The following is a 23,690-nucleotide window of genomic DNA, read 5'->3' on the forward strand; positions in this document are numbered from 1 at the left end:
ACATATTCGAATGTAGCTCCTTCATTAATCAACCTCGGCCTTCTTTCTCTCCTACCCTTCCATCCTAGCTTTGCTGAAGTTTCCCCTCCATTATCTAGAGTCCCACTGAATTTCTAATACTCCCTAGTTGGGGCATATTAGAGAAAACATATGTCCCTTCTCTTTCTGTGCTTGACTAATCTCACTTAACATAATGTTCTCCAAGTCTTTCCATTCTTTAAAAGGAGGCTGAGATTGGAGGATAGACAGTAGAATTAAATGCTTAATATCATTAAGGAAATAAGAATAAAAAATATGGCAGGGGGTGTAGATCAGACAGGTTTAAAAATATATTCAGGAATTTCAGACCAGAGACTATGAAGATATTAAAGGGGGGCATAGGTTGATCACTGAAACATATAGACACATTTAGTAACTTCCTCAACAAGACCTCCAAAGCACAGGAAATTAAAACAAGAATTAACAAGTAGGACAGCATCAAACTACAGTTTCTGCACATCAAAGGAAATCACCAAGAATCTAAAGGAGAAAGCCTTGAGAATGGGAGATCTTTACTAGCTACCACTCTGATAGAGGGCTAATATCAGAATATACAAGGAGCTCAAAAGACTTTACACTAGCAAAACAAATAACCCAATTAAGAAATGGGCAACTGAATTGAATAGACACTTTACAAAAGAAGAGATACAAATGATCTATACATGAAAAAATGTTCAGCATCATTAGCCATCAGGGAGATGCAAATCAAAACAAATGCCAAGATTCCATCTAACCCCAATCAGAGTGACAAGCATAAAGAAGTTGAATAACAACTATATTCTGAATAGGTTTTAAAATATTTTTTATTTCAAGCCAGGCGTGGTGGCACACACTTATAATCCTAGCATTCAGGAGGCTGAGACCAAAGGATCATGGTTCGTGGACAGCCTCAGCTACTTAGTGAGGCCCTCCGCAACTTAGTGAGAACCTGTCTCAAAATAAAGAATAAAAAATAGGGCAGGGGGTGTAGATCAGAGGTCGAATGCCCCTGGCTTCCATCCCCAAAGCTGAAAAAAAAAAAAAGGAACACAGAGAAATTTGGGGGGTAAAGATATTCATTATCTATGTAGTAGTAGTTTCATGAGAATGTACTTATGTTCAAACTCATGAATTTGAAGACTTTAAATGTGTAATTTATGAAATGTCAATTACATCTCAATAAAGCTGAAAAACTAACAAAGAGGAACAGTTAAAAGCAAAAGATATAGCAATTGCAATTAAAATCCAATGGATGGACTTCCGGGAAGATGGCGACCGAGAAAAGCGGGGCTTAAGAGTCCCGCTAACAACCAATCTCCATTACCACAAAAAGAGCGCCTTTCATAGCCAGAAAACACCATCACCAGAAAAACAAAAAAACCACCAGGCTCCAGAGAGAAAGCGGACTGAGAACAGAGCTCAGGGCCACAGAGGAGACACACGCGCCCGAGGATGCGGCAGCAGCGCCATACTGCCGGCGGCAGCGGCGAACTCAGCGGACGGCTACAGCAAGCCGAGGTGAGCCGATGCTGAACAGCCAGGCAGGATCTTTCGGCGCAGACAGCATTTAAAGCTCCCAGTGGCTGAGCTCAGCACACGCTGCAGGGATTCAGAGTGGAAATCAAAACCAGAGAAGAAAAAATACGCCAGCCTCATGGCCGAGGGCGTGGCAGAGGCGCCATATTGCCACCGGCGGCGGCAGCAGCAGTGAATTCACCGAGTCCAGTACAGCTACATCTACGTACTCAAGAACAGTGAGTCAAATTGCGGGCCACAGAGGAGAAATCCCAGTATTGTGCCTCCTGGGACTTGACCCAGTGAGGGAGTGGTGGTGGCAGAGATATCACACCATAGGAGAGCGTGCAACCTGGCACCCCCCATAGTTTAAAGCAGCCTCTATCGACTCCCTGGGTCGGAGACTCTGATACAACCCAGTAAAGGAGTAGTAGGGTCTGAGATAATACAGACTCGAGATCCAGAGCACCTTAAGTGAAGCCATAGTGACCCAAGGGAAGAACCCAGAGAAGGCACAAACCTCCGAAATCATGGGAAAGAGGAATAATACTGAAGTAATGAATGTGCACAACCCCACAACATCAGAACCTGATAAAACAGAAAATCAGAGATTTCTAGAAGATCAAATCAGGAAAATAACTGTAGAAATAATAGAGGTGCTTCGAAAAGAACTCAGAGAGAGCCAAAAAGAGATAAAGGATGCAATTAATGAAGTAAAGGCCTCAATTCAAAGCACAAACAACCGATTAGACCACATGGAGAACAGAATCTCGCTCTTAGAAGATGAGCAATCCAAAAATGAATGCATAGTTTCTAATCTAGAAAAAGATATCCAACAGCAGGAATCTGACATTGAAGAAATATGGGCCCATCTTAAGAGAGCTAACCTAAGAATAATTGGAATAGAGGAGGGAAAAGAAAGTGATACCAAAGGGACCAACAATCTCTTCAAGGAAGTAATAGCAGAAAATTTTCCAAATATAGAACAAGAGGTTGATACACAGATCCAGGAAACTTATAGAACTCCCTTTAGACAGGATCCGAGAAGAGGATCCCCACGCCATATAATTGTCAAAATGACCAATGTGGAAGCCAAGCAGAGAATCTTAAAGGCAACAAAAACAAAGGGCCAAGTGACATTCAGAGGCAAACCAATTAGAATCACTCCAGACTTCCCAAACCAAGTCATGAGAGCCAGAAGGGCTTGGAGTAACATATTCCAAACTCTGAAAGAAAACAACTTCCAGCCAAAAATTTCCTATCCAGCAAAACTTTCTATCAAATTAGATGGAGAAATAAGAAGCTTCCATGACAAACAGAAACTGAAGGAATTTATGTCTTCAAAACCAGCGCTAGAGAAAATACTCAAAGAGATTAACTACAAAGAAGAAATAGGTAACACTCACCAGAACCAGAGAAACAAGAGTTTCCATCCAACAGACAACTAAGATTGGTTATCTGTGGAGATTCATTATTTATGTTAGTCTTTTACCTATCTCTAAATTGTATTGTTTGCCTTTATTGTTGTTAATTTTTAGGATTTCTAGTTGGAATATTAATATACCTTCAGATATAGCATTTGGAAATATTTTATCCAATTCTATTAGTAACTTTTAACTCTGTTTACATTGTCTTTGGATATACAATATTTTCTTTTATTTTTTAGGGAGGTTGTATATTCTTCTGTTGCCTGTGCCATTGAAATCATATCCAAGAAATCACTGCCAATTTCAATGTTGTGAGGTTTTATGACCCAGATTTTCTCCTAAAAGTTTATAGTCTTAAGATTTATATTTAGGTCTTTTATCTAGTTTGAGTTAATACTTGTATGTGGGATTAGGTAAGGGTCCAATTTTATTCTTTTCCATGTAATTATTATTTTTCAACAATATTTAGTTAAAAGATTATTATTTCCACCACCAAATCTTCGTGGAAACCTTGTCAAAAATAACTTGACAATATAGGGAAGAAGTTAGCTCTAGGCTTGTATTTAACTCCAATGGTCTATATATCTGCCTTTAGAACAGTACTACACTGTTTCAATTACTGTAGCTTTATATGGTTTGAAATCAGAAAATATACATCTTCTAGCTTTGTTTTTGCTTCGAGATTGTTTTGGGTATCTAGAGTCCATATTCCATATCAGGATAGATTTTTTTCTGAAAAATAAATATATGATAGTTTCACCTAAAAAAAAGAAAAAAATATTCTCTGGTAAGAAAGAAAGCAAAAAGAAATATTGAAATGTTATCTTTAAGACATCAAAAGCTTGGTATCAGACAAATGAAACTGTTATGTGAGATTATCATTTTTAATTTTGGATAAATTGCTATAATACTAGATGTCAACCACTAAGCCAAGCATGGGAGGGAGGGATGGGGAGAGAATGGGGTGGGGATCGGGTGGGGGCTGACTGGGTGATGTGTGCATGTATGTCTACAAAAGTTTGTATCCCACTATGATGTATGAATACAGTGCACCAATAAAATAAAATTTAAAAAAAAATTAAATAAAAAAAATTAAAAAAATTAAAAAAATAAAAAATCCAATGGATGGATTTGACAGCTAAAGAAAATGCTAGCCGGGCGTGGTGGCACACGCTTGTAATCCCCACACTTGGGAGGCAGAGACAGGAGGATCGCGCAGGTTCGAAGCCAGCCGCACGCGCTGGCTTAGGAGACCCTGTTTCCAAATAAAAATGTAAAAACAGGTCTGGGAGTGTAGCCCGGAGGTAGAAGGGCTTCCAGGAACCCCAGTACCACCAAAAAGAAAAAAAAAAAGAAAATGCTAGTGAAACAGAGAAAAGACCTGAAGAAATCAACAATAACAACAAAGTAGCCTAGACAGACAAAAAATAGGAAATAAAAAAGAAAGGTTAAAAGCCATGGAGACTAGAGTAAAAAGGCTAGACGTACATAAGTTAAAATGTGAGCATGAAAAGAGAGAGCGAATGGGACAGAGGCAATATCTAAAGAGTAATGGCTTACATTTTGAAGATCTAAAGAATATCACCCTGTAGATTTAATAATTTCAATTAATTACAAATGGAATAAGGAAAATGGTATAAAATGTTACTTAGGGCAAAAACTATAAATATTTTTTCTTATCAATATATACTCTTAACATTGAACTGTTAAGGATAATTTAAAACAGAAATGCCCTTTCTCCTCAGCTCATTACAAATGTCACAGTAAATATGCCTGCAAATAAATACAGAAATTATGTTCTATAAGTTAGTAGCACTGGTTTTAGAAACAAAAACACATCAAAGAGTAAAAATAGCTCATTTGTCTAACAATGGGAAATGAACAAACCATGGTATAAACAAACAAGAGAATTAAGGAGGAAAAGAAAATAAAGGATTACAAACAAACTAGGTACATGGATTTCAGAAAAAATGGCCTAACACAGGGAAGCTTTTCATTTTTTACTCTGTGTGTCTTGAGAATTAGTAGCAATTGTCTATCTTTGGCCTACCCTAAGTTAATGTAACTAAAACCTTGGGAGACGGCTGGACCAGTATTCTCCATCACATATTAACCACTAGTTAGCAGAACACAGGACCTGAGGCACCAGCAAGGGAATGGAGGAGAGCCAGCTATCAGCCCTGTGATTGCTCAGGCCTGGTCGTCACTGCAGAAGCACAAGCTATATGCAGAGTGACAGTGCTGTCCCTCAACACACAGTAGGTACATTTTTAGTTTAAGGACAAGAACGCATGAAAGCCCATGATTTCCTCTTCATGCACAGAAAGATGTGTTTTTTATTTCAGGGAATTCTTTAGTGTCACCAACAGTGCCCCTCCCCCATTAGTTACCTCCCAAACCCAACTCCACCTAGCTGAGGCTGAGTGCTTGCTTGGTCCTGCAGCATTCCAAAGCCTGAAGGTTCTCTATTTCATATAATTTTTCTTTGAAATTATTTATATGTTCTCTATATAAATAGATATACACTAGAGAGATGTACGGGTCTCTGTGTAGCTGAACAATATATTTTGGGAACAGAAGCACTCATTCCCATCACAGAGCACACTCCCGGCTCACCCCAGAAGCCCATCCAATGGCATTCTGTTCACTCCACTAATAAATGGATATCTTTCTCATTGTAACACAAAGCTGGGTTTTATTTTTATATTTTATTTTTCTTAAAGATAATGCTTTCATTTCTTCTCTTTGCCTCCTTGGTTTCAGAAAAGAAATAGGTTGTTAAAAATAGTCCGTGAACTTGATCTACCAAGAGCAGAACTCCCTGGGACTCCTAGGGAAGGTGCTGACTATATATATATATATATATGTGTGTGTGTGTGTGTGTGTGTGTGTGTGTGTGTGTGTGTGTGTGTATGTATATGTATGTATGTATATGTATGTATATATATGTATATATGTAATATATAGATGTAATATATAGATGTAATATTATAGGTGACATAAAAGGTTTTGTGAAAATATTTGTCAGAAAATTGTTAAATAATATTACCTTTTTTCTAAACTGCTTTGTGTATTATATATGTTTTTAAGAAAACAAAGCCTTACTTGACTTGTGATACTGGACTTATATATTCCACAGCCCCCAAATGTCGGTGTGTTTACCTGGCTGTGGTAAACATAAGAGAAATTATACTAGTACACAAGTTTTAAAAGCTCTGCTTTTAATGCACTTTTTCTTTTATAACTTTGTACTAAAATATTTTGGAAATGTTGACTAATTTAGTGAATAGAGATTCTCAAAGTTGGAATTATTAGAATGTAAGATTTTTGTTCTTGCTGGGTTATGTATCTTGCCTCTAGCATTAAATGTTATTTCAGGACATCTATGAAAAGGGCTTTTTAGTTGCTAACTGTACAGAGAACATAGCAGAGTGATTGTGCTGGTGATTGCTGTTTAATAAGGCCTTAACAGGTGAATCTGAAGGAGACAATCTGAGGTGGATACTTCAATCTGGTCCTTTCCTCATTCCCATGGCACCAATGGTTTGTCCCTAGTCTTTTCCTAATCCCCTATGGTTACCATAAGTTCTCATTTATTTTTATTACATCCTCAGCACACAGAGTACTGCATTAAATACTTGACCCTTCCTTTGGGGCCTGCCTAAACAAATCCTAGAGTCCTTCCTTCGGTAGTTTTTTATCTTTGTTTTTGTTTTTTTGATCCTACTAGTCCCCTATTCATCAACCGACTGTTCGTAATTCTTAGATTTCTCACTGAGCAGGAAAAATGGCTCTTGAACACTCTCCCCTAAATACCTGTGTCACCAGGCCATGCTGGTAATCTCAGCATTTGGAAGGCTGAGACAGGAGGATTGCAGTTCACAGACAGCCTCAGCTACTTAGGCCCTTTGCAACTGAGACCCGGTTTCAAAATAAAGAATAAGAAAATTGGCCCAAGTGTGTATCTGGGAGGTAGAATACCCCTGGGTTCCATCCCCAGTATCACAAAAGAAAAAAGAAAAAGAAAAAAAAACATCTTCCTGTCTAGAACTAAAACCTTAAGAATTATTTCACTGTAGTTTGGAATAGACAGACTTGGCTATTTGTGATTCAGAGGGAAAATGAAAAAACAGTGGAGAATGAAAGCAGAACTATTAGAGACGCAGGCCCAGGCCTAGAGAAACTGGGTCATTCTAATCTACAGCTATGCAAAAGTTATCTGCATGTCTGTATTAAGTGAAAACTTGTAGCCAGGAGACAAGCGGCAAAAGAATATAAAAATACTTCTTAATTCATAAACCTTACCTTGGCTCTCACTTCTGAAGGGCAATGATTCATAGGTTTAAAATCTTTGGGAGAAGAAAGTCAAGTTATCCAATCTATAGCTGCTAGTCTGAGACATCATTTTACTTATTAGTCAACAGTTAATTAGTGCCCTCTCAACATGTACACCCTGGAAAAACCCGTGAAACAACTGTGTTCTAATGTGCTGCTTCTATGAGAGGCTTCAGGACCCTGCCCTGAATTCTAAAACTGCCTGTCCTAAATTTCTTCAAATGACAGACATTTCACATCATCCTATTATACTCTTATATAAATAAAAGAGGTGGTTTGTAGGGCAAACAACACACATGCCTTAAAAAGAAAAGGGAGAAATGGTCACAAAAGGAATTTTAGAAATTCCCATGCCACTCCAAGAAAACTAATATTCTCAACATGCTTACCAGTAAACAACATCCAGTGGTGCAAAGTAATTTTTCATTATTAGGTCAGCAAAATAAGCTTCAGTTTCCCGGCAGGCTGTTCCATTTCCAATCACCACTGTACTGCAGCTTCAAGGGACAAACAATGAAAACTAGATGAGTTTGAGGCATGCTTTGAAATCAACAAGAGACAATGTAAAGAATGCACAAATACTCTTATACATACACCACTCTTATTTTCTCATACAGCCAAGGAACCTTGTTACATACAGACTTATGCCGAATAAAAGATACTGTCCCTGAGTGGTGCATGATGATGCACACCTATAATCCCAGTACTTAGGAGGCTGAGATAAAAGGGTTGCAGGTTCGAGACCAGCCCCAGGAATTGAGATAGACCCTCAGCAACTTAGCAAGACCCTGTATCAAAAAATAAATTAATTAATTAAATGGGATATAGCTTAGAGGTAGAATGCTCCTGAATTCAAACTCTCATATAAAAAAAAAATGATACTGCCTCTGCATTTGATATGAGAGGCAAAAAAAAACAGATCTCAAGAACAGTCAGCTTCCTTCTGACCTACAAAGAACCAAAACTAGACACCAGTAAGTAAACACTGGAGTACTGTAAGCTGTAATAAAATATTACAACTGGAATATATATTATGTTGTCAATTTCTAAAGCTTATAATGAATATATCATCCATTCCTCAGAGAAGGGGAGGAGAGAGGGAAAGAAAGGGGAGATAAGAGAAAGAAAGTAGGAAAGGAAAAAAGGGAAAGAAGAATGGCTGACAGCCGGGCATGGTGGTGCATGCTTATAATCCCAGCATTCGGGAGGCTGAGATAGGAGGATGGCGGTTCACAGACAGCCTCAGCTACTTAGTGAGGCCCTCCGCAATTTAGTGAGACCCTGTTTATAAATAAAGAATAAAAGCCGGGCCTGGTGGCGCACACTTGTAATCCCAGCATTCAGGAGGCTGAGACCAGAGGATCGCGGTTCACAGACAGCTTCAGCTACTTAGTGAGGCCCTTCGCAATTTAGTGAGACCCTGTTTCAAATTAAAGAATAAAAAATAGGGCAGGGGGTGTAGCTTGGAGGTCAAATACCTCTGGGTTCCATCCCCAGACCTGCAAAAAAAAAAAGAAAGAAAGAAGAATAAAAAATAGGGTTGGGGGTAGATCTCAGAGGTAGAATGTCCCTGGGTTCCTGGGTTCTATCCCCAGTACCAAAGGGGGGGGGGGGGAAGAGTGGCTGGACAAACAGAAGAAATGAATGCTCACACTGGCCTGTATGGCTACCTGATTGAAGGCACCAGAGGAGAAAGCAGCACTCTGAGAAGTCTCCACACACAGTTCTCCAGCAACCTGCCCCAGCACTGTTGGTTTTACATGCTTCCTTCTCTCTATGGCACTTCTCTTACCCTCCCTCTGAATTAAGAACTAAAAGGTATCTCTGACTGGCAAACCACTGAAGTATTCAAAAGATTACTTATTTTCATACTTGAAATTCAGCAAAAGTCTCTTTATTTTCTCTGCCTCCCGGAAGCCTTGTCCACAATGCAAATAAACCACATCAGTATGAAGTATCTGACCTAAAAAAAAAAAGCCCATTTTGTAAACTGCAAAATACAACACACCAACATTTTGATTAGGCAAATTTTAACAGAAAGGGGAACCAGCGTGTCTTTTTAAATGCAGACTGAATCATTCATATTCACTACTTCAGAGTCTCCCTTAAGGACTCGAAAGTATTGTTACTTTCAAAGTCACAAGGATTCTATTTTGTTATACAAGATCATTATTGACTGGATAATATACCCTATGTAAAAGAGAAATGGTTTTCAGGAACACTTAACATTAATAAAGTAAATAATAATAAAAACACCTAATATTAGTAAAAGCTAACATTTACTGAATACTCACTATATATGACACTATTATGCTTCTATTCCTTTCAGGTATATATATATAAACTTAACTTGTGTAATTCTTTGCACTATATATTTAAGAATTGAACTTTTCTATATTGCATTAAAAGAAAATATTTTATTTTTAGCAAAATATCATTTTTATTAAAATCATGAAAACAGGGTAATCACATAAACAATACAAATAAATGAGTTAATTAAACTACTTATTAAGTTAGGAAAAGAACAGAATAATTCCAAAGAAAGTAGAAACTAAGAAATGATAATATTAAAACCAGAAATTAATAACATAGAAAAAACGAAAGAAAAAGGGACAACAAACTTTAAAGAAAAAATTACTCATAAGAATAAAACTCAATTAAGAAAAATAATAGAAGACATAACTAGAGCTACAGCACAGATTAAAAAGAAACAGAAGCCAGATATGGTGGTGCACATTTGTAATCCCAGCATTTGGGAGGCTGAGACCTGAAGATCGCAGTTCGCAGGCAGCCTCAGGTACTTAGTGAGGCCTGTTGCAATTCAATCAGACCCTGTTTCAAAATAAAGAATAAAAAATAGAGCTGGGGTGTAGCTCAGGAGTAGAATGCCCCTGGGTTAAATCCCCAGTACCACAAAAAAAGGGAGAAAGAAACAGAGATTTATCTATACAATGATTTCGATTAAATGATGAAATGGGTAAAATCTTACCAACACACACTTAGAATATACACATGTGTACATGTGGTTAAAATTTTACTTCACTTTTTTTTTTTAAGGGTCAAGGATTGAACTCAAGCCTTGTACACGGGTAGTGCTCTGTGGCTGAGCTCAATCCCAACCCCCTAAATTGTAAAAAAGAATTATCCTATAGGCAATACAAAACTGAGAAGTGATCTATCAATATCTCCAGAAGAAAGAATCAGGACCACAATGAATTTACCTAATAAAAGTAAGTATAGTTGACATTTTTAAAATCCTAAATAATAAAATTTGTCATGGTATGATATCTCAATAGTTGAAGGATAAACATCAATAAAATATACTTCCCATTTACTGTAAAAATGATTAGCATAAAAATAAGGATAACAAAACCAAAACCTTGTGACTGTATCTATAACAAAGGTAATAAAATATCTCACCAAACCTGAAAACAGAGCACACAGGAACAATGCACTGACAGCTGAGATCTCTATTTACCCTAGGCCTCTGCATGGAAAGAAAGAGGCAGAGATTTGATGGAACATGCAATGGCCTGAGAACAGATGAATTCCCCAAATGTCAGAAGTACTCCCTAGAAATCAGTTTCTAGTAACAGTTAGAAACTGAAAGGTGTAATTTACATGTAAAAGGAGTTCCAAAAAGAGCTCTAAAAACTCCAACTGGAATTCATTCATACAAACACACATATACGCATGCATGCACACTTAAGCACATCATAACAAAACTGAAAACCAGTGAGAATTTCTTAGTAGCCAGAGGGAGAAAGGTATATTTCTTTCAAAGGAGACACTAATGAAATTTTTGGCTAATTTCTCAATAGAAAGTGTAAAAGAAAAAATAAAATAAAAATAGAATGACATCTTGCTTTTTTTTTTTTTTTTCCCCCAGTACTGGGGATGGAATCCACGGCATTCTACCTCTGAGCTACACCCCCAGCCCTAGTTTTTATTCTTTATTTCTGAAACAGGTTCTCACTGAGTTACAAAGGGCCTCACTAGCTGAAGCTGGCCGTGAACCCAGATCCTCCTGTCTGAGCCTCTCAAATGCTAGGATTACAAGCATGCACCACTACACCCAGCTAGAATGACATTCTAAAGCAAGAGCAATACCATTTCTGGGTATCTATCCAAAAGAATGGAAGCAAAACTACCAAACTAATGCATGCGTCTCTATGTTCCAAGCTGTACAATTCACCATTGCCAAACTACAGAACCAGCAAAACTGTCTATCAACAGATGACTGGATTATAAGATTACAGAATATGTACACAATGGAATTTTACTCAGCCATAAAGAAGAAAAAATTACATCATTTACAGGGAAATGGATGAAACTGGAGAATATTATGCTAAGTAAGATTAGTCAGTCACAAAAAATAAAAAATCAGAGACTCTCCCTAATATGCGGAAGCTAGAGAGAAAATAGGTCATAAGATGAACTCATAGGATGAACTCTAGGTGAAGAAGGAGAACCTATACATGAACAAATAAGGCCACCTAACTGAGGGGGATGGGTGGGAAAAAGAGGGAACTTCCCTAATGTACATGATGCACATTCACAAACATATCCAAGTCAATCACCAAGCCAAACATGAGAAGAAGGGAGGGGAGAGAAAATGGGGTAGCAACTGGGTAAGGGCTAATTGGGTGATGTGCACCTGTATGCCTCTACCATCTTGTACTCCATTAAGATGTACGACTACAATGTACCAATAAAAAACATTTTAAAAAACAATTTTGAATTCTATACCCATCAAAAATATTCTACAAAAATGAAGGCAGAAGATGGGTGTGGTGGCGCACGCTTGTAATCCCCAGGCTTGGGAGGCAGAGACAGGAGGATTGCGCAGATTCGAAGCCAGCCTCGCTGGCTTAAGAGACCCTGTTTCCAAATAATAATATAAAAATAGGTCTGGGAGTGTAGCCCGGAAACAGAAGAGTTTCCAGGAACCCCAGTACCACCAAAACAAAAATAAATAAATAAATAAAGGCCGAAGAGAGACTTTTCAGAAAAACAAAGGTAAATATATGCATGAATATGAGAAACTACGAGCTATTGAAGAAATAAAAATGTCCTTTTTTAGAGATTAAAATGCAGCATACATAATAAATGCACTGCAATAAAGAGAAGTTGATGCAGAACTATGGGGTTAAAGTCTGAGTCTAGTTAATCCTCAATATCTGTACTGAGACATAGGGAAAGAGATAAATGATGTTGATAAGTTGAGGGTTTTGATCAACAAATAAGGAAAATAGGAAGTTTTTAAAATATGAAGTTGTCTGGTTCCCATATTCCTGTGAGAAAACTATTTTCTAAGCTTCACAAATTCACATTATTTCCAAATCTTCAAGAAATCTCTGAAGGGAAACTTATGACCAACCAAACAACTTTTATATGAAAAGCTAAAAGAGAACTTACTGGTAGGAGAAATTATAGCTAATTTGCAACCATGTTTGTAACCAGGATCTACTCCCATCAAGGTGCGCCCTGGAACAGGGCTCGTTAAAAGGAGCTGACGAAGGTTCCGTCCAAACATCATTACTGATTCCTTCTCAGCATCTGATGTCAGTTTAGCTCTATAGAAATAGAAAAAGAAAGAAACACTTTGCTTTCCATTCATCTAAATTCTCTCTTCAGAAAAGACAATGCTTTTTCACAGGAGCATTCACTATAAAAAAAATAACTTGAAAAATATCACATACAATATTACATTGAATCTGTTTTTGCTATTCACAGCAATACATAATATCACAAACAATTCTGACACAGATCTTATGAGTATATACTCTTCACTATACACAAAATTCATATATAGAGGTGTGTGTGTGTGTGTGTGTATGTGTGTGTGTGTGTGTGTGTGTGTGACAGAGCGAGAGAAAGCATATAAAGAACTGGATGCATTGTGGGATGTCAAGTTAAAACTTTTCAAATTATTACAAATATAAGCAAATTTAAATAAAAAATACTTTCAATAATATATTTAATTTTACATCTTCACCTATAAATATCTGAATGTCATCTCCTCTATTACATTCTTCACATTTTCCCCCTCATAGTCACATGGCATGACCACAAATACTAATAGCCAGTCTAGGTGGCGCACACTTGTAATCCCAGCATTTGGAAGGCTGAGACAGGAGGATTGAGGTTCGTGGACAGCCTCAGCTACTTAGTGAGGTTCTTTGCAACTCAGTGAGACCCTGTTTCAAAATAAAAAGAATAAGCCGGGCGTGGTGGCACACGCTTGTAATCCCCACGCTTGGGAGACTGAGACAGGAGGATCGTACAGGTTCGAAGCCAGCCTTAGCTACTTAGTGAGGCTTTCAACAACTTAGAGAGACCCCGTTTCCAAATAAAATATAAAAAAAGGTCTGGGAGTATAGCCCGGAGGTAGAAAGCCTCTGGGTTCCACCCCTAGTACCACCAAAAATAAAAAATAAAATAAATAAAATAAATAATAAATAAAAAGAATAAAAAATAGGGCTGGGGTGTAGCTCGGAGGTAGAATACCCTTGAATTCCATCCCCAAAACAGCCAAAAAAAAAAAAAAAAAGAAAAGAAAAAAGAAAGAAAGAAAGAAAGAAAGAAAGAAAGAAGTTATTAAAAGTATACTTTTAAGACTTCCTAGGATAAAAAAAATACTTGTCTTTTATGGGCTTAAGGATATTTGGAAGCCAAGTTCTATACCATTCATCCACTTAACAAAAGCTCTCAATGTTATATTCTGAAATTTAAGAATTCATAAGAGTTGTCTCTTCTCTATTAGACTACATTAAAAATATGTTGCTGGCCAAGAAAACTGAGCATACAAATGTAACTCAAAGCACATTCCAAGCCAAGTATGAGGCCACATGATTGTAATCCCAGTACTTGGGAGGCTAAGACAGGAGGATCACAGGTTTGTGGCCAGCCTTGGGAACATGAGGTCTTCTGCAACTTAGCGAATCTATATTTCAAAATAATAAAATAGGACTGGAAGTGTAACCCAGAGATAGAACAACCTTGGGTTCAAGCCCCAGTACAATCCACACAAAAAAGCACATTCCATATCAGTATTGAGGCAGAAACATAAAGCTAACTAATGTTTGTGTTTCTTGCTTAATTCAGTTTCTAAAAACTTTCTCTGATCTTCTCTAATATTTCAGTGTCCTCCTCTTTGCATTTATCCAAAAAATAAAAAATAAATCTCATTACAGATATTTCTAAATCTTTGCTTTCAACTTTATTAGTTGTGCATTTGTTGACAGTCATTCACAAAGTATAATGGCTGATACAAGAGATATAAAGCTGAAAAGAAAAGATGCCCTGCTTAAGATCCCATGGAAAAAAACAGAAAAATAAAAAACAGGTTTAAAACAATACTAAGAGGAAACCAGTGAAGAGATGATTAGACTAGGAAAATGTTCTATAAGAGATGTTTTCTCAGGTAAATCAAGAAGGAAAATAATAGAGTTAAGCAAACAAAAGTAGACAGAGGAAAGACAGACAATATCTCAGACAGAGAATCAGCATCTAGAGGCTGATGGTTCATTACAGAAAAATGAAGTAACTTCATATGCTAAAGTAAAGTAAAATACCAAAGGCAAAAGAGCTGTAGAATAAAAAATAACAGATTACACTGGGTCATATATGTTCTAAAAAGCTTGGATTTTATCTTAGAGATGAAGACGACTAGAGGATTTTAAGTAGATGAGCATGTAATATTCAGATGGGAATTTCAAAATGGTAGTGTAGACTCTATATGTATGTCATGGAAAAGACATGACATGATGGTGTCCTTAACTATGACAGTAACCATGGAAATGAAGAAGAGGAACAACTCAAGACATAGTAAAAAAATGGTAAAAGAGACAACACTGGGTAACTGACAAGGTGTGACTGATGAGAGCCATACATGTAAGACATGACGTGGATGAATGTTCATCACTCATGAATGTCATAGGAATAAGAAATGCAGAAGGAGGCTCTGTATAGATAGAGCCAACTCAGTAAAATGACTACAAAATAACACACATGAATAGAGAAAACTTTGGTTAAAAATGGCTATCTCTAAGTTGCAAAATTACATGGTTTCTGTCCTTCAAGCCTTATTGATTCTTTCACTTTTCCTACAGTTAGGTCAAATTTCTTCTTAACTAAAGAAATAAAGTTTTGTGTGTGTGTGTGTGTGTTTGTTTGTTTGTTTGTTTTTTTGGGGGGTTGGTGGTTCTGGGGTTCCTGGAAGCCCTTCTACCTCCGGGCTACACTCCCAGACCTATTTTATTTTTTATTGGAAACAGGGTCTCTTAAGCCAGAGCGGCTGGCTCTGAACCTGTGCGAATCTCCTGTCTCTGCCTCCCAAGCACAGGGATTACAAGTATGCACCACCACACCCGGCGAAATATTTTTCTAAAAAAGATAAAAAAGCCAGGCATGCACACTTGTAATCATAGAATTTGGGAGGCTGAGACAGAAAGATTGTGGGTTCAAAGCCAGCCTCAGCAACTTACTAAGGTCCTGTTTCAAAATAAATAGGGCTAGGAGTGTGGCTCAGAGGTAGAATGACCCTGGGTTTAATCCATAGGAAAGGAAAAAAAATAAAACTAACTGGGATCCCTCTTCAAATGTTGTTCAGGTAAGTATTTCTATCAAGAGACATTTCTCAACAATGTCTGCAAACTAACTTAGGAACTAAAATAAGTTGTATTGTTTTAAACATAGATACAAGGAAAGTGCTCTTGCTTTCCTATTATGAATTAATTCTCCCCCTCCCCCCAGTACTGGGGATGAAACCCAGGGACAACTACCTCCACACTACACTCCCAGCCTTATTCTTTTATTCTTTATTTAAAAACAGGGTCTCACTAAGTAGCTAAGTCTGGCTGCAAACTACAATCCTCCTGTCTCAGTCTCCCAAGTGCTGGGATTATAAGTGTGCACCACCATGACCGGCTTATGTTATATATTTTTAATTAAAATGAACTGAATGCAGGTCAAGTCCAGTGAAAGAGGAACAAACATTATTCATTCTGCTAGAAATTCTAGCCAATTCATCAGAAATGGTTAGAAATCTACAGTTCCCAGGTAGCCCTTGAAAAACTTACTTTAAAATTGAGAATTAAGCAAATCTATAGCACACAAGAATCATATGAGGGAATGGCCAGTTTCCAAAGACCGACAACTAACATAAAAATTAAAGAGAACGGAAAATGAGAGGTTTTGCCTCCCTACATTATTTCTTTCCATTTTCTCCCTTAAACAATTCTGCACCCCATGTCTTTCACAGTTTTCATCTTTATTACTCTTACAACTTCTGTTTGTCCATTTACTTGGTTATTTTAATAATCAATATTTGCTCATCACTTCCAATAATTTTTCATCCAAACAATTCCCATATATACATAAAAGAGTATATATACACCTTAGTTTTTCCTCATCATAGTAGTAAATTCATCATGTCCTCTTAATATTTTCTTCGGCTCTTACCTCTAAAAAATGCCTCTAAGTACTCCTCCATTAACTTCTCAGTTTGTTTCTTCCAAGCCAGATCTCAAATCACTAAAACCATTTGGCTTGGTAATCAAAGACTAGTATTATAGAGTTGGAAGGATATATACTAAGTGGTCAAGACTGAAAAGTATATCACAATTAAGACTTTTTAGGATATATACATGAATGGATCTTACAGACTGGAATCAAGGCTTATACTTAAGACTTTGTGATTATGAAAAAGTTGGCTTCATTAATCCACCAACAAATATTTACTACATGTTTGAATGAGATTAGTACCATACATAATACATAGTATACAGAAGACAAAAGGCAAACCTGAACTCTCTACAGAGGAGAGGGTAAATAAGGCGTTTAAAGGAGTCATCCAGTGAACTATGTAAGATCTTCATTAACTCTGGCCTTGCAAAGCCACGTGGTCTCCATCTGCAAAAAAGAAAAGGTCATATTAATATTGAAGTGACAATAATAACAGAGAAAGACACTTAAAAGAAGGAGAGTGTGGACTAGGAAAGGGGGTAAAGCCTTTATGGAAGCCAAAGTAACATAAACTGTAAAGAGAGACTGTGGTATCTGGAATTTGTTTCTATGACATCTGGAGTTTTATTTTTAAACACTTGGTTACTATGGCCAGGCATATAACATAAGGGGAAAAGTCTCGTTTTCTGGGAAGAATTTCCAAAGCATTGACTGTAATAGCCAAAGTCTCAAGATATAAGAAAGTCACCAGACACATTACTAAGGACTAAGAACACGACTGTGGACTCTCCAAATCCAAACAGTGAAGCCATAACCTCTGTTCTGAGGGCACCTAGAGAGGGGCCTTCGGGAGATAAGTACTCCACCATGCACCACAGTAGAGAAAAGGTGGCTGTCTGACAGCCAGGAAGAGGGCCCTCCCAAGAAGTGAGTCAGCTCCTTATTTTGGCATGCCCAGCTTCTAGAATAATGAATAAATGAATTTCTATTCTTTAGGTCACCTAGTCTATGTTATTTTGCTATCGCAGTACATGCTAAGATAAGCACTGATGCTTTTTTTAAATTTCACTTCTTGTGAATTAAAGGAGAATTTTTTTTTTTTTAATGGTACTAGGTAACTGGGCGTGGTGGTGCACGCTTGTAATCCCAGCATTCAGGAGGCTGAGACAGGAGGATTGCAGGTCGAAGACAGCCTCAGCTACTTAGTGAAGTTCTTTGCAACTCAGTGAGACCCTGTTTCAAAATGAAGAAAAGAAAATAGGGCTGAGGGTATAGCTCAGAGGTAGAATGCCTGTGGGTTCCATCCCCAGTACTGCAAAAAAAAAAAAAAAAAAAAAAAATTGAGGTTAAATGGTACTAGAGATTGAATCCAGAGGCATTCTACCTTCAAGTTACATCCCCAGCTCAATTTTATTTCTTATTTAGAAACAAGGTCTCACTAAGTTAGTGAGAGTCTCACTACTTGCTGAGGCTGTCCTCAAACCTGCAATCCTCCTGTCTCAGCCTTCCAAGAACAGGGATTACAGGCATGTGCCACTGCACCCACCTGAGAAATGGTTTTAACTTTCCTTCTGGCTGTTCTTAATCAAAACTTAACAACTGTTCAAACCACAGTGCTCTACAGGCAGAATTTGAATCCATACTGTGGAATTTAAATATCACAGAACCAACTGCTAATGGACACTAGACAAAGGAGAGAAAAACGCAAGCAAAAAAAGACAAATTCAGCTTCTCTTCCTCGGCACTGCCTATGGAGGTGGTAGCCGTCTCTCACTCGGCACACTGGCCGCCCTCAGACCTCTTGTGAAGCCTAAGATTGTCAAAACAAGGACCAAGAAGTTCATCCGGCACCAGTCAGACCGATATGTCAAAATTAAGCGGAACTGGCGGAAGCCCAGAGGTATTGACAACTGGTGCGGAGACGATTCAAGGGCCAGATCTTGATGCCCAACATCGAGTACGAGAGCAACAAGAAACCAAGCGCATGCTGCCTCCAGAAGTTCCTGGTCCACAGTGTCCAGGAGCTGGGAGTGCTCCTGATGTGCAACAAATCTTACTGTGCCAAGAATTCCCATGTCTCCTCCAAGAACCGCAAAGCCATCGTGGAAAGAGCAGCCCAGCTGGTCATCAGAGTCAACAACCCCAACGCCAGGCTGCGCAGCGAGGAAAACGAGTAGACGCCACAAGCGTGCTTTCACACATGTGCTTAAATAAAGCTACAAAAAACTTTTTCAGTTATAATAAAAAAGGACAAATTCAGCCCTACCCTTTCTGTGTTTTCATCCATCTACAGTGTACAGTGTTTCTGCCCTTGCCCTTACATGGCTCTTGAACAGAAAGCATTAACAAAATAAGAACGGTGCTGATAAACCATTAGTGCATTTTAACATAATCTGTAACATTACGTTTAAAGGTAACATAATGATAGTCTCATCTCTCTTACAATTCTAAGTAAAGGAAATGAACTAAATTTCAATGGATAAACACTTAAGCATTTATGATGTTAAATGCCAAAGTTCACATAAGAGCAAATGATTAAATCCCTCCCACAAAAGGGCGCTACTTGAGCAACAAATAGTTTTGTTTTTAATTTGAATGAAAGTGATTTTAGCCAGGATATACATCTTTCTCTCCACCAAAATCTCGACCATTCCCTATTGTCTCCCTTTACCTGAGGGCATGACATGTAGGGAGAAGTAAAATAATAATTAGACATGTAAGTGCTGTTTTCAATGAGACAAATATTTTAACAAATGTATAGCATGATAAATGTAAAAAATAAAAATCTAGAACCAGGCGTGGTGGTGCATGCTTGTAATCCCAGCATTCAGGAGGCTGAGACTGGAGGATCGCGGTTCGCAGACAGCCTCATCTACTTCGTGAGACCCTCTGCAACTTAGTGATACCCTGTTTCAAATTAAAGAATAAAAACTAGGGCAGGGGTGTAGCTCGGAGGTTCAAATGCCCCCAGGTTCCATCCCCAGACCCACACACAAAAAAAATCTGTAAGAGATAAGAATATAGAAAACTCAAAAGCAGGGGCAACAGCAGTATAACTTACTGGTTAAAAGCAAGACCTGAGCCAGATTGCCTATGTTTATATTCTGCTCCACCACTTTCTGGGAGATTTACTTAAACATGTTTGTGCTACTGTTTTCTCATCTGTAAAATTAGAGGAACAAGAGTATCTGCTTCATTGAGTTATTGTAGGTTACTGTATGTAAGTGACTTGTTATTTGGCACATTCTGTTTAAGCATTTACTGCTGCTATTGCTGTTATTAATTAGGGGAATCCAATGTCAAGAATTCCCGGGGGGGGGGGGGGGGCAAAAAACCTGAGATAGGTTTTAGAAATGAATTGCATCTTGCCAAGTAAGATAAAAGGAATACAATCATTCTGGCAAGAAATCACGGCATCTATAAAAGTTCAGAGGCATGAAAGAACATAAGCATGTATTACTTACTATAATATTCTGGTTTCAACTCCTTTGGAAAGATGCCCAGGTAGGGGTATAGCTGGGCCATATAACGGTCCCATTCCCAATCTTCTGAAGAACCTCCACACTCATCTCCAAAGTGGCTAATTTGTAATCCCATCAACAAGGTAGACAATAAGAGTTATTTCCCTACATCCTAGTCACATTTCTTATTGTTTGTATTTTTGATGATTGCCATTTTAATTGGGGGTAGGTGAAATCCCAGTATAGTTTTGGTTTGCATCTCTCATTGATAATGATATTGAACAGATGAATGGATTATGAAATTATGGGATATACACACATGAAATTCTACTGAGCCATAAAGAACAAAATTATGTCAGAGAATATTATGCTAAGTTAGATTAGCCAGTTACAAAAAAAAATGAAAAGTCATATTGCTTCCCTCCTATGTGGAAGCTAGGGAGAAGCTGAGATACAAAAGAACTCCAGACAAAGGAGGAGAAATTCCAGTAGTTTGATGGAGGAGGCCTAGGAAAGAAAGGTGGGTGGGGAGAGAGAGACTTGATGAAGAAAACACTTAAATTAATATAATGTACATATACAAAATTATCAATGCCAATCTCGGTATGGTATATGAGAAAGGAGAAAGAGTGGGATGGGAGCCCAGGAAAGGTTCAACAAGTACTGTATGCATGTATGACTCTATCACCCTGAATTTCACTATGACATCTGATTACCATGCACCAACAAAATTTTTCCTTAAAGAGTAAACAAAGAACATGATAAATTCAAATAACTGTAAGTAGATTAGTATTGCTGGGGGGAAAGACAGTCAGGGAAAATGAAAAAAGAAAATATGGCAGGAGCCAGATATTAAAGGGTTTTATAAACAAGGCAATGGAAGTTAGTTAGTTAAGAAACCTGGGTCATGGGACAATATAATAGAAAGCTAGCACTTAGAGTCAAGAAGACTCTAATGAAGTGATTTTTTTGTGGGATTTGTTTGTTTGGAGGGTACTTGTGATCAAACCCCACAGGGCATCCCTAAGTTGCCTAAGCTGACCTAGAACTTGCCATCTTCCTGCTTCAGCCTCCTGAATAGCTGAGATTAAAAGCATGCACCACTGTTCATGTGGCTTATAGTACTTTTTTAAATTTACATTTCTGATGTCTATAAGGGTCATTCCCTATATGCCTCAGCCAAGTCTTCCCTAATGCTTGAAGAAAAAAGCCAGAAGTCCTTAATATTGCCTGTCATATCCTCCTGAAGCTCCCCAGTAGTCTTTCAAATCTCATAATTATGAGCTGGGCATGGTGGCACATGCTTGTAATTCCCGCGCTTGGGAGGCAGAGACAGGAGGATCATGCAGGTTTGAAGCCAGCCACGCTGGCTTAGGAGACCCTGTTTCCAAAAATAAAAAAGTATAAAATAGGTCTGGGGTCTGGGAGTGTAGCCTGGAGGTAGAAGGGCTTCCAGGAACCCCAGTACCACCAAAAATAAAACAAAACAAATCTCACAATTATCCCTTGGTTTGGACTCCTCTGCTCTCCTCTCTAAAAAAGAGTGCTATAAGTCTATTTTATACTTGAACATGTCCCAATTATACCCACTCAGTTGACCTTTAGACCACCTGAAAGTAACAACAAAGCCAGGCACAATGGCGCACAGTCCTGTAATTCCAGTACTTGAGAGGCTGAGATAGGAGGATCACAAGTTCAAGATCAGCCTTAGCAATTTAGTGAGAACCATTTCAAAACAAAATATTAAATGGGGTAGGGTGGGGTGGAGTGGGTGTTTCATGCATTATAAAAAGTATTTTTTGTTCCTTACCCAACAATAACTTCTACTCCTTCACTGGCTTCCTAGTATATATTTACGTAACTTAGCACAGGGACCTGAAATAGTAGAGTAAATTCACAGACCCTATTACTTATTATATCACTAAAATTATAGAATGGGTTTGCTTTATAGGATATCATCTCAAAACCTGATTACTCTACTCAACAGCTAAATACTTCTGAATAAAATGAAGTTTCTCATATAAAGCCAGATCCCATAATACGAAACATATGTTATATGAGAAGCAAACAATAAAGCAAAATAAGGCAGGGATCACAAACTCAAAAAGGATAATACTATAAACAACTGCAAAGAGCCATGCCCTAAACTGTGTGTTTTTGACAGAGATACGTTTTGTTCACCCATTACATAAAGAAATATTCTCCACTTTGGCAAAGAAATATGTTCTCCTGACTACATGTAAGATAAAGATAGGTTCTCTCTATATCATTCACTGCCTCATTTAAAAGGGAAATGGATACAGGAGATAATTTTCCTTAAATCTACTAAACAAAAAAACAGCGGCACAATTTTAGAGATAGAACTTCACTTACAAGGTCAAAGACAAAAAAATCTGCAATCTCAAAAAGGCAAATCCTGGCCATTATACAATCCAAGTCATGAACAGAGACCGTTGAGATCATCTACTCACATATGTTTCTGTTTAAAAAAGCAAACACAGAAACTTGGAATATCGGGGTTCTCACAAACATAACTATTATAGCATGTGACAAGCTTAGAAATCCTCTTCATATTTATCCTCTAGAGTTGGCGAACTGCTCAGTTGTTGGATTTCGACCTAGATATTAATTTAATTCTCATGTTAGCATCAAACTCTTCCTTATTATTTTAATTAACTTAGATATAAAGTATCTATTCAACACATTCTTTGTCCTATTATATAATACTTTACATATTTAAAGTCTGATAATAAATGGTACCATCATCTATCCTAGTGTTCAAGCCATACCATGTCACACTTCACTTCACCTTTCCCAACCAGTTCACCCACCATTTAATCAGATACTTTGTCCTACCTCTGTAAATTCTACCTTGAAAGCATTGCTCACATCTGTCTACTTATTTCTTATTGTACCTGGTCCAAACTATACCATCTCTTGCACCCACATCTACTCTTGGTTCTTTCCAAATAACTTCCTATACTACAGATAGAGTGATCTTAAAATGCAATCTAATTATGTCACCCCTCGGATTAAAACCTTCATTAGTTTTCCACTACCCTTAAGATAAAAACCAAAATCCTTAGAATACCTACAAAGCAAGGTATAGTCTGACCCAAGGTGGCATCTCAATCCTCACTTTATGTTACTTTTCCTACACATTTGTGGAGCCATTACAGACTCTTGCAGGTGTACTGTCCATCAACGCTGCAATCTCGACACAGCCTCAACTACTCTCTCAGTGTCACCTTCACTAAACTGCAAGGTCGCAAGGAGAGTGTGACTGCCATGCTCCCAAGGGGATCTCCAATATCACACACAGAACGAATGGATAAGTTCACAGTAGAGAAGAGGAGGAAAGGAGTGATAAAGACAGTTGAAAAGAAAAAAGATTCACCAAGCAAGTATGTCTAGTCATTCAAGTGGGTTCTAGAAAAGGAAAACCTGAGAATAGTCCTTCAGTTCC

At 37.8% G+C, this 23,690-nt stretch overlaps 1 protein-coding gene and 1 pseudogene across 2 annotated transcripts in view; one reads left to right on the forward strand and one right to left on the reverse strand.

The window, feature by feature from the left end:
- SRBD1 (S1 RNA binding domain 1) overlaps window positions 1-23,690 on the reverse strand; it is a gene marked incomplete at both ends in the record, with an annotated part of 233,384 nt that overhangs the window by 156,586 nt on the left and 53,108 nt on the right. The window contains 4 exons of the mRNA XM_080711612.1: window positions 7,685-7,792; window positions 9,168-9,258; window positions 12,714-12,871; window positions 17,103-17,210. Of these exons, the coding sequence (XP_080567738.1) occupies window positions 7,685-7,792; window positions 9,168-9,258; window positions 12,714-12,871; window positions 17,103-17,210 (465 nt within the window). The remainder of the gene's footprint in view (window positions 1-7,684; window positions 7,793-9,167; window positions 9,259-12,713; window positions 12,872-17,102; window positions 17,211-23,690) is intronic.
- Window positions 17,631-18,940, forward strand: LOC308274380 (large ribosomal subunit protein eL32-like; annotated as a pseudogene). The gene is made up of 2 exons: window positions 17,631-17,640; window positions 18,451-18,940. The product of its transcript is annotated as a large ribosomal subunit protein eL32-like (transcript).

Source organism: Muscardinus avellanarius (genome assembly GCF_963383645.1).
Source record: "Muscardinus avellanarius genome assembly, chromosome: 15".
Lineage (NCBI taxonomy): Eukaryota > Metazoa > Chordata > Mammalia > Rodentia > Gliridae > Muscardinus > Muscardinus avellanarius.